The sequence below is a fragment of the Sceloporus occidentalis genome, unplaced genomic scaffold (genome assembly GCF_023333645.1).
Source record: "Sceloporus occidentalis isolate IW3139 unplaced genomic scaffold, rSceOcc1.0.p SCAF_1, whole genome shotgun sequence".
NCBI lineage: Eukaryota > Metazoa > Chordata > Lepidosauria > Squamata > Phrynosomatidae > Sceloporus > Sceloporus occidentalis.
The window spans coordinates 1,680,611-1,692,791 of record NW_028316981.1 but is presented as its reverse complement, the minus strand read 5'-3'; the positions used below and the strand labels follow the sequence as shown (position 1 = coordinate 1,692,791).

The 12,181-nt window shown below is 44.4% G+C and overlaps 1 protein-coding gene across 4 annotated transcripts in view; it reads left to right on the top strand.

The window, feature by feature from the left end:
* Nucleotides 1-433: 433 nt before the first annotated feature.
* The window catches only part of LOC149320337 (transcription termination factor 1-like), a 65,171-nt gene continuing 53,423 nt past the window's right edge, over nt 434-12,181 (top strand). For 3 of the 4 annotated variants that reach the window (XR_016278392.1, XR_016278398.1, XM_089500864.1), the window contains exons 1-2: nt 434-1,419; nt 3,017-3,264. Coding sequence is in view for 2 of the 4 variants with exons in the window: in XM_089500864.1 (XP_089356990.1) it covers nt 446-1,419; nt 3,017-3,264 (1,222 nt within the window). In the remaining 2 variants the exon portion in view is untranslated. The remainder of the gene's footprint in view (nt 1,420-3,016; nt 3,265-12,181) is intronic. The other variant, XM_089500865.1, reaches the window with a different exon arrangement.

The following is a 12,181-nucleotide window of genomic DNA, read 5'->3' as shown; positions in this document are numbered from 1 at the left end:
GTCAGTGAATCCTTCCCTTCATTCTTCTTTTTTTCCTGAGTCTTCCTCTGTTTTTCCTTTGCATGTTGACAGTCAGGATAAAGAGGACAATCAGAATCAGCAAAAGAAATCCAAGAGTGGGGGGAAAGACACAGCAGATGATTCATGTGCAGGTAGCTTTCAACTCTTGGGTTCATCAGAGAAGAAAAAGAAGAAGAAAAATAAGTTAGGGAAATTTAATAGGGAGATGAATGATCAGTCAGTGAATCCTTCCCTTCATTCATCTTCTTTTTCTGAGCATTCCCCTGTTTTTCCTTTGTGTGTTGACAGTCAGGATAAAGAGGACAATCAGACTCAGCAACAGAAATCCAAGAGCAGGGGGAATGACACAGCAGATGATTCATGGGCGAGTTCATCAGAGAAGAAAAAGAAGAAGAAAAACAAGTTAGGGAAATTTAATAGGGTGATGAACGATCAGTCAGTGAATCCTTCCCTTCATTCATCTTCTTTTTCTGAGCATTCCTCTGTTTTTCCTTTACATGTTGACAGTCAGGATAAAGAGGACAATCAGACTCAGCAACAGAAATCCAAGAGCGGGGGGAATGACACAGCAGATGATTCATGTGCAGGTAGCTTTCAACTCTTGGGTTCACCAAAGAAGAAGAAAAAATTACAGAAGCTTAATGAGAAGATAAATGAACAGTCAGTGAATCCTTTTTCCAGCCCATCCTTTTCTTCTGATCATTCCTCTGTTTTTTCTTTGCATGTTGACAGTCAGGATACAGAGGGGAATCAGACTGAGCAACAGAAATCCAAGAGGTGTAAAAAAGACACAAGGGAGACCTCTGACTCCCAACTGGAAAATTCTTGTGTTGTAAAAGAGAGCAACCTGGATGATGTGGTTGGAACAGTTACCCTAAAGAAGAAAAGAAAGAGAAAGCACAGGTCCAGTGAACAAGATGATGTCAGTGAGTGCTATATCCCTAAGACTCCAGAAGAAGCCAGCAGTTTACCTGAAGCAAATCACTTGGAAGAGGTGGGTGGTAGCTGTGAAATCACCACCAAGAAGAAGGAGGAGGAGGTGGTAGCAAAGGTACTGTCAAATGAGCAGGTTAAAGCCAAAGAAGCCTCTGTTGGTAGGCCTGACTTTGCAAGTGATTTAAAGGAGACACAGGAATATATTTTTGTATCCCTCTCTCAGGAACCCCCAAAACCTCAAGATGGAGTTTTTTTACAGAATAAGATTGGGGAAAAGCTGTCCATTCCAGACCTTTCTGCTAGATTGAGCAGCCCCACTGCACAAAAGAAGCTGTGCAAGCATAAAAAGCAACCCAGCGTATCTTCCTCCACTGGTAATTCAGACGCTACTAAAGACGGTCTCTTAGTGACGGACACTGTGGAGGCGGATGGAAATCACAACAACTCACAACAATATCATATGTAAGTTGTTGGTCTCAGAATGATGTGCTAGCCCAGAAAAATATTATTTTAATATTTTAATATTTTAATATTCACTATATTTCAGGTATTTGAAACCATTCAGGTACTTTTACTAGTTTGTTTAAACAGTCTGCCTTATTCCCATAGAGATGTAGTGTTGGGGGATTATAAGAGAGAGAAACTATCTTGCGGAAGAACTCCAGGTTATTCATCTTGGAGAGCAAATATAGGTAGACAGGATATTCCGTTCCTTGATTTTAGACCTCCAGTTCTTTGCTGTTGCCATTAACATAATTAAAAGATGTAAACATTGTTGTTACTTTTTATTTATGTTCCTCTTTTTCCCAGCCCTGGGATGTCACGTTGGCTTAAAAAAGGTAAAAGTTTCCCCTTTTCATGATTGTCTAGTCATTTCTGACTGTAGGGGACAGTGCTCATCTCTCATCATCTCAGTTGTCCAAAGACTACTCAGAGGTCATGTGGCCGACATGGCTGCATGGAACACTGTTACGTTCCTACCAAAGTGGTACTTATTTAAGTGCTAGATTGGCAGAAGCTAGGATGAGTGATGGTAGCTCGCTCCATCACACTTCACTTGGGTCTCCAACTGCTGACCTGTTGATCTTGCAATTGTCAGAATCAGCAACTTAACCACTGAGTGGCTTACAAAAGATTAAAACAGACACAGATAAAAGTTCACATCATACAGAAGTTAAAATATAATTAAATGATGAATAGATCAAAAAGTAATAGAAGAGTGCAGTCTTTAAAAAGGAGAAACAGCAACAAATATAAACAATATAGTACACTATTAAAATCCCTTTCCCCATGAGCAGCTATTTCCCAAAGGTCTGTCCAGACAAAAGTCTTTGTCTGGGAGGACTAAAATGGTGAAGGGTCTGGAAACAATGCCTTATGAGGAACGACTTAGGAAGCTGGGGATGTTTAGCCTGGAGAAGAGAAGGTTAAGAGGTGATATAATAGCCCTGTTTAAATATTTGAAGGGATGTCATATTGAGGAGGGAGCAAGCTTGTTTTCTGCTGCTCCAGAGAACAGGAAAAGAAGTTCCACCTGAACATTAGGAGGAACTTATTGACATTAAGTAAGGACTGTTCAACAGTGGAACACACTCCCTCGGAGGGTGGCGGAGTCTCATTCCTTGGAGGTTTTAAAATAGAGGCTGGATGGCCATCTGTCGAGTATGCTTTGATTGTGAGTTCCTGCATGGCAGGGGGGTTGGACTGGATGGCCCTTGTGGTTTGTTCCAACTCTATGATTCTATAAGGACACAGTGTGCCAGTCTAGCTTCTCTTAAAAAAAAGCCTATGAGCAGCCACCAAGAGGGCCCTCTTCTGTGTTCCCACTGTATGTGCCTGTGAGGGTGGTGTAAAGAGAGAAGAAGATCTCAAAATACAGGGCAGGCTCATGAAGGAGAATACAGTCCTCCCAGTAGCCTGGACCTCAGCACCATAGAGCTCTTTATCTCATAACATGCACTTTGAACTGTGCCTAGAAACAGAACAAAAAGTAGTTTTTGTATGGAAAGTAAATAAATGTTGTTCTTTCTAATCAACATGTATTATGTTGTCTCAGCAGGCAGCAAAAATCCCCTGTATGTGGGCATAGAGATGAGACAGCATCATCATCTTCCAATGATCCAGTTTCTGAACCTCTTATATTGGACAAGGGATTTCTAAAAACCCCACATTTTCCAATGCAGAATAGGCAGACCATCATCCAGGAACTGGAGGAGTTCATCCCACATGTGAGGACGCTCTCGGATTCCTCAATCAAGCAACTGGCCCTAAGAGACCTGCCTAGATTTAAACATTTTAAGAAACAAGGTGAGTATGGTCTTTAATACTCAGGTGTGGTGGGGATGGGGGTGAATTTTCTTCATTAGCAATTCTTTTCTAAAGGGAAAGGAGTTGTGTGTCTTCCAGTAAGAGGGAAAGGACTTTGATCATTTGGTCACCAAAGTATTATGCCAGTACAATTATAGCCAGCCTTCCCCTTCCGGCTGGCCCAGGATATCCTTGTTCTTCTTTGTGGTCTCTGTGCCTCACACAGTAGGGTCTGGGCTTGGCGCGGAGACTCCATTCGGAAGCTGAAAAGCTGAGTAGATTGGCAGTAGCCCTGCCCACTCCCATACGCTGAGCATGCCCAGTACCGCCAATCTAGCTCCTCCTTCAGTTCTCTTGTCCACTGCAAGAGAAACATCTCCTTTGAATTGCTCCTCAGCTGAGTAGATTTCTCCTTTGGGAGACTTTTATTTCACTTTTATTTTTTCTTTCCTTGAGCATTGCCCTTTCATTTTATTTTTGTGTGGAGAGCGAGCTTTCTTTTCTTTAGCCCAGACGGGGTCGTCGCTCTTAGGCCTCTTATGGCCTCCGCTTCTCTTTTCAAAAAATGTTCCTCTTGTAACAGAAAGCTCATCTTTAATGACAGACACTCCAAGTGCCTTTTTGTCTTGGCAAGATTCATGTTACTGACAAATGCATACACTGCAAGGCCATCACCTCGGTGACTCTCCGTAACAGGGCTCAGAAGCTCAAATCTTTTTTTGTGGGAGTGTTCTCTTTCAGTTGCTCCAAAATCTTATTTTCTACTGGATCCCTTGGCCAAACTTCCAATCTCCAAACTTCCATCGATTCCAAAGATTTCGCAGAGAACTTCGTCATTGACGTTGACACCACCTTCATTGTCAATAACAACTTCGACATCGCCCTCTGGGTTTTTTGTTGCCTTGACGTCGACTGCTTCAGCATTGATGTCCCAACTGCATCTGCTGGCCGGTCAAACCAGGAGGTTCAATCAGCGAAAACTCAGCTTGTGCCCTCTATATCCCAGGAAGAGTCCACTCAGAAAGCTAAAAAGAGGTTGGCAATGCACGTTGGCGACAAAGCTAACCAGCAGTATAAGTCTAAGGCGGTGAATGCCCCCTCAGCTGCTTCAACCACAGAATCACAGATTGTTCTGACACTGACGTCAGTAACCACACCTCGGCATCAGCGGATGATGTGTTGTGTCCGACCCCTATCATTATTTCAGACTCAGCGTCGGTAACCCTTGATTTGACATCGATGACTGCTCCATTGCCTATGCGATCCGCTGTCATCACTTTCCTGACATCAATATTCTCTCCTCTACCATCGGTGCCGACCACGCTTCCTGCAGGGATTTTAGCGACCTCCATGTGGGCCTATAGGCTCTTGTTTTTGTCCCCGTCGCCACCTCCTCGGCTACCTTTGTCTGGTCACTCTCTGAGGCCTTCGTCACCGCACCATGCTGATGAGTGTTGCTACGATTTGCCCTACTCTTTGGCGTCGTATGTTGCTTGTTACTGGGCAGAAGATTAATGGAGGGAATGACCATCTTCATACCGTTCCTATTCTCCGTCATACAGGGACCAGTATCATTATAGAGAGTCGATCTCGCTCCTCGCGAAGGGGCTGCGAAAGCTATAGGGCTGCCTTGCTGCCACCTCGTACCACTGATTCGTTGTTGAGGCCTCCCGGTTCGCTGAGCTTTCCATCAATGATGGCTATCATCTTGATGCCAACACCCATATCGACAGTGATACCTATACCATCGGTCATCCCTATTGTGCCTTCAGCGTCGATAGCTCCTTTGACATTGGCAGCTCTAATACCCTCTGCTACCTTGCCAGTGGAATTCCAAACTCTGGCTCCACAGCCTCTTCCTTTGGCTACAGAGGAGCCAGCTTATGACGAGACGTCACCTGGTTCTCCATCTCCGCTTGTCTCTTCCCCTGGTGATGAGGTTGATGACACTATCCCTCAATCCTCCATCGAAGATGTACACCTATTCTCAGGCATTGTTGAGAGAATGGCTCTTGCCCTTGGCCTCCAGGTAGATCACCCTCTCAAGCCACCTCGGGATCCAATTGAGGCTATGATGACATCGATGCCTCAAATAGCCATTTTACCTTTCTTTGCTTCCTTCTCTGACATCATGGCTCTTTCATGGAATAAGCCTGCCTCCACGCCACCTACATCTAAAAAAAGGTTGAGAAAATGGATAGGGTCGAATCTAGCATGTGTAGAGATAAGGTCAGAAAAGCTAAAGCACAGAATGAACTCAGGCTTGCTAGAGAGGTTAAGAACAACAAAAAGGGCTTTTATGGATATGTCCGCAGCAAAAGGAAGAAGAAGGAAACAGTAGGGCCACTGCGTGGAGAAGATGGCAAAATGCTAACAGAAGACAGAGAAAAGGCAGAATTACTCAACACTTTCTTTGCCTCAGTCTTCTCAGAAAAGTAAAAGGGAGCTCAACCTGAGGATAATGGAGCACAGGACAGAATAGGGGAATTTCAGTACAGAATAAGTAAAGAGATAGTAGAAGAATACCTTGTTAATCTCAATGAATTTAAGTCTCCAGGACCAGATGAACCACATCCAAGGGTATTAAAAGAACTGGCAAAAATAATATCGGAGCCATTGGCAATAATCTTTGAAAACTGCTGGAGAACAGGAGAAGTGCCAGCAGACTGGAGGAGGGCAAACGTTGTCCCCGTCTTCAAAAAGGGGAAGAAAGAGGATCCAAACAATTATCGTCCAGTTATTCTGACCTCAATACCAGGAAAGATTCTGGAGCAGATCATTAAACAGAGAGTCTGTGAACATCTAGAAAGCAATGCCACAATCACAAAATGTCAGCACGGGTTTCAGAGAAAGAAGTCATGCCAGAAAAATGTTACCTCGTTCTTTGATAAAATTACCAGATTGTTGGATCATAGAATCATAGCGTTGGAAGAGACCGCGCAGGCTATCCAGTACAAGCTTGTAAAATGTGGGCTAGACAAGGCAACTGTTACATGGATTCGTAATTGGTTGACTGGACGAACCCAAAGGGTGATCAGCAAAGGGTGATCAAAAAAGGGAAAAAAGAGGATCCCAACAATTATCGTCCAGTTAGTCTGACATCAGTTCTAGGAAAGATTCTGGAGCAGATCATTAAACAGAGAGTCTGTGAACATCTAGAAGGCAATGCCATAATCACAAAAAGTCAACATGGGTTTCAGAGAAACAAGTCATGCCAGACAAATCTAATCTCTTTCTTTGACAAAATTACCAGCTTGGTAGATGAAGGGAATGCTGTGGATATAGTATATCTTGATTTCAGTAAGGCCTTTGACAAGGTTTCCCATGACATTCTTGCAAACAAGCTTGTAAAATGTGGGCTAGGCAAAGGAACTGTTAAATGGATCTGTAATTGGTTGACCGGCCGAACCCAAAGGGTGCTCAACAATGGCTCCTTTTCATCCTGGAGAGAAGTGACCAGTGGGGTCCCACAGGGCTCTGTCCTGGGCCCAGTGCTATTCAACATCTTTATCAATGACCTGGATGACAGAATTGGGAGCATACTTATCAAATTTGCAGATGACACCAAATTAGGGGGAATACTGTAGCTAATACCCCAGAGGACAGGATCAAGATTCAAAATGACCTGAATAAACTAGAAAGCTGGGCCAAAGCTAACAAAATGAAATTCAACACAGAGAAATGTAAGCTATTGCATTTAGGGCGGAAAAATAAAATGCACAGATATAGGATGGGTGACACCTGGCTGAATGAAACTACGTGTGAAATGGATCTAGGAGTCCAAGTAGACCACAAGTTGAACATGAGTGAACAGTGTGATGCGGCAGCTAAAAAGGCCAATGCTATTTTAGGCTGCATCAATAGAAGTATAGTGTCTAGATCAAGAGAAGTAATAGTGCCACTATATTCTGCTTTGGTCAGGCCCCACCTAGAATATTGTGTCCAGTTCTGGGCGCCACAATTCAGAAAGGACATTGAGAAACTGGAGCGTGTCCAAAGGAGGGCGACAAAAATGGTGAAGGGTCTGGAAACCATGCCCTATGAGGAACGACTTAGGGAGCTGGGGATGTTTAGCCTGGAGAAAAGAAGGTTAAGAGGTGATATGATAGCCCTGTTTAAATATTTGAAAGGATGTCATATTGAGGAGGGAGCAAGCTTGTTTTCTGCTGCTGCAGAGAACAGGACCCGGAACAATGGATGCAAGCTACAGGAAAAGAGATTCCACCTGAACATTAGGAGGAACTTCCTGACAGTAAGGGCTGTTCGACAGTGGAATGCACTTCCTCGGAAGGTGATAGAGTCTCCTTCCTTGGAGGTCTTTAAACAGAGGCTGGATGGCCATCTGTCAGGGATGCTTTGATTTGGATTTCCTTCATGGCAGGGGGTTGGACTGGATGGCCCTAGTGGTCTCTTCCAACTCTACGATTCTACGATTCTATGATTCTATGAATGGCTCCTTTTCATCCTGGAGAGAAGTGACCAGTGGGGTCCCACAGGACTCTGTCCTGGGGCCATTGTTATTCAACATCTTTATCAATGACCTGGATGACAGGATTGGGAGCATACTTGTCAAATTTGCAGATGACACCAAATTAAGAGGCATAGCTAATACTCCAGAGGACAGGATCAAAATTCAAAATGACCTGAATAGACTAGAAAGCTGGGCCACAGCTAACAAAATGAACTTCAACACAGAGAAATGTAAGGTACTGCACTTAGGGCGGAAAAATGAAATGCACAGATATAGGATGGGGGACATCTGGCTGAATGAAACTACATGTGAAAGGGATCTAGGAGTCCAAGTAGACCACAAGTTGAACATGAGTCAACAGTGCGATGCGGCAGCTAACAAGGCCAATACGATTCTAGGCTGCATCAATCGAAGTATAGTGTCCAGATCAAGGGAAGTAATAGTGCCACTATATTCTGCTTTGGACAGGCCCCACCTGGAATATTGTGTCCAGTTCTGGGCGCCACAATTCAGAATGGACATTGAGAAACTCGAGCGTGTCCAAAGGAGATCGATTAAAATGGTGAAGGGTCTGGAAACCATGCCCTATGAGGAATGACTGAGGGAGCTGGCAATGTTTAGCCTGGAGAAAAGACAGTTAAGAGGTGATATGATAGCCCTGGTTAAATATTTGAAGGGATATATTGAGGAGGGAGCAAGCTTGTTTCCTGCTGGTCCAGAGAACAGGACCCGGAACGATGGATGCAAGCTCCAGGAAAACAGATTCCACCTCAACATTAGGAAGAACCTCCCGACAGTAAGGGCTGTTCGACAGTGGAACACACTCCCTCGGAGTGTAGTGGAGTCTCCCTCCTTGGAGGTCTTCAAACGGAGGCTGGATGGCCATCTGTCGGGGATGCTTTGATTTGGATTTCCTGCATGGCAGGGGGTTGGACTGGATGGCCCTTGTGGTCTCTTCCAACTCTATTATTCTATGATTCTATGATCCGACACTGCATCTTATCTATTCACTCATCCAGCACCTAACACTCTGGTGGTTGAATCAACATCAAAGTCTTCGGGCAAAAATCATGCTGCCCCTGCGGATAAGGATGGCAGACGAATTGACCTTTTTTGAGGCATTTTTACGCTTCTGCTGCCTTTAATGCTAAAGTTGCCAACATGCAGGCCTGCATGGCGGCCTACCAGAATTTTATCTGGGATAGAATGGCTTCATTTAGCCCTTATCTGCCGGAAGAACAAAGAACAGCTTCCCGTGACTTCTATGGTGAAGCCCTCTCATTGGTGACTCAACGGGTACACTCCACAAGACATTCTGTTGATTCCTCCGCAAGGATTATGTCTGGGGCAGTAGCCCTTCATTGTTTTGCCTGATTGAGGTCCACTGATTTGTCTGAGGACGCCAAATCCAAAATTGAACATCTTCCCTTAGAAGGAGAGGGCCTTTTTGCTGCAAAGACCGATAACTCTTTGGCCAAGGCACGTCTCACTGGTAAACGTCTTGGCCTGACCTCCAACCAACAGCCGTACAAGAGACAACAGTGATGCAAAAGATCAGGCCCTTCACCTTCTTCTCGTTCTCATTCTGGGGCTTCCTCACAATTCAGAGGATCCTCCCAGCAGTCTTCAAGGAGGCCCTTCAAACAGCATAACCAACAACAACAACATCAGGGACAATAACAACGACAACAATTGCAATCCTCCAGAAAGTCCTCTTCCTCCAAATCTCATTTTTGATGTGTCGTCGGGAGTGACACCAGCTTCTCACCTGTCATGTTCCACTGTCTCTCCCCATCATCCACTCAGACTATGGCACTACTACAACAACTGGCGTCAGATCACTACGGACTCTTGGGTCCTCACCATCGTTTGTCTGGGTTACGCCATAGAATTTTCACGTACTCCTCCAAGTGGCATTTTTCATTCTACTCCTTCCACCCCCCTTCTCCAGGAGATCTCCTTCCTTCTCGACAAAGGTGTTATTCAGCAAATTCCACCCAGCTGCAGACTGGAGGGTTACTTTTCTTGATACTTCATAGTGCCGAAGGGAGCAGAGGCCTTTGTCCCATTCTAGATCTGAGAGGCGTCAACTTCTACATCTTGCCTCACAAGTTCAAGATGGTGACTTTCCAGCCCATTCTCCCCTTCCTCCATCAAGGAGACTGGTTTGCATCCATAGATCTGAAGGATGCTTACTTTCATATTGCCATCAGGCCTCAACACCATAAGTTTCTTCGTTTTGCTGTCGATGGCGATCTCTTTCAATATACCGCCCTTCCCTTAGGTCTTTCCACTGCTCCACGCGTCTTCACAAAATGCATGGCAGTAGTCATTTCCTATCTTCGATTGCAAGGAATAAAGATTTTTCCTTACCTCGACAACTGGCTGCTGGTGTCTTCCTCCCGAACTGAACTGTTCAAAGATATTCACTCCACTCAGTCTCTTCTCACCGACTTGGGTTATCAATCCTTCCAAGTCCATTCTTCAATTGGTCAGAGTGATAGAATACATAGGCAACATCTCTGGACTCCATCATGGCGTGTGCCTATCTGCCCACGAGGAGGGCAAAATCTCTCTGGGATCATCTCCACTCTGTTCTCTCAATGAATCGTTCCACGGCAAGGGAAATAATAATAATAATAATAATAATAATAATAATAATAATAATAATAATAATGTTTATTTATATACCGCTTTTCCAAATTAGATCAAAGCGGTGTACAACAGGAAGTACAATACAATACATTCAGTGCCTTCTTGGTTACCTGGCTTCCACGACGGCGGTCACCTACCTTGCTCATCTGAAATTCAGACCTCTTAAAGAATGGTTTCTTTCAGTGTTCAACCATCTCCATGACGACCAATCCAAGAGATTAACCATCCCTCAACATTTCTGGGACCCTCTCCACTGGTGGCTTATTCCTGGCAAATATCTTGAAGGGAACCTTCCAGGATGGTCACTATGAAGACACACCCAACTAAAGGTGGTGGCAGGTTTGGGTGTGCAACGCCGGTACCCTGGTGAGATCAAACTCTTTACCCAAAAAGGCTCTGAAGCTGAATGTAAAGTTAAAAAGGGGGGAAATTTAATTTAAAGGACAAAAATAAAGAGTTTTCTCCTCCCCAGCTCTAAACAAAAGATACTTTACAGTTTCAGCAATCTTCCGGATGTCATCTTTCTGGGTCTGATGTTGGTTTGCACTCCTCACTCAGTGGAGCTGGTGCAGGGTCTTTCAGTTCCTGAATTCCTTTACTCACTTGCTGATGGTAACTAATTTGGCTAAATTGGTAATTAAATTGGCTAAAATGTAAGAAATGCCCTTTCCGGCTGTCTGGGCCTGTTTGCCACCAAAAGACAGCTCTCTGCCTGCTCACAGCAAAGACTGCTCCAAAACTAAAAGCTTCCAGCTACAGCAGAGCATGTTGGGAAAGGGCAAACCAAACCTGGAAATAATGCAGGGGAATCCTACAGCTCCTCCCACAACTAATACAAAGAACTTTTCCTACACTAAACATAATATGGCCTGAACCAATGTGAAAGAAAATGCAGCGGGAGATTCAATCAGTCCTGGCAGGACATCACAGTCACTACTGATGCTTCCACAACAGATTGGGGCGCTTATTACAACTACCTATGTGTTCAAGGTCAGTGGTCTCCTTCAGAGACGGAATTGCGTATCAATGCCCTGGAACTTCTTGCTGTCATCAAAGCCTTTCGTGCTTTTGAGCGCCACCTCCTCCACAGAGTGGTCTAAGTACAAACAAGGAGGGACACATTCCCCAGTTCCAGTTCCAGGGGAGGAAACGCCTCAGTTTCTCGGGTTCCCATGGGAGTGCCAGCATATCTAATTCTTGCATCTCTTGCCTACTTCCTAGTAAGTGAAATGTCAGCATGAAACATTTCATTACAAAGAGTCTTGGGAACCGGCATAATTACTTGCATAGTTTTGGGTCTCCATGCTCACACAGTGCCAGAAACTGAGGCTGTAAACCTTTCCCAGCTCCCCTTGACCTCTACCCTTCAGGGGCACTTTCTCTTTGTACCTATTGCTATTCAAGTGATCTACCCTTATATGCCAATGAAGAGGAGACACGTGCACACAGGTCCTTTTGCTTGCCAAATGGGTACATTGCATGAACATGCTTTCCCTCTGGCTCTACACTCTTTTTTACCTAACACTACACACATGTAGTGTACATTTCTCTCCCATTACCCATGTGAATTGCTAATATGCTTAATTGGTGAAGGGAAAAAATGGTGGTGGTTCAAGTAAGATAGTGGCCAGTATATTCTTATTAACCTTTATTTATAAAGCGCTGTAAATTCTTTAAGTATACCTCTTATTTATAGGTTTGCATCTTGGTTATTTGGAAAGTGGGTGTAACGAACCCCCTTTCTTATGTGGCAGGCACTTGGGACTTTTATTATCTCATCGCTGCCCCCAA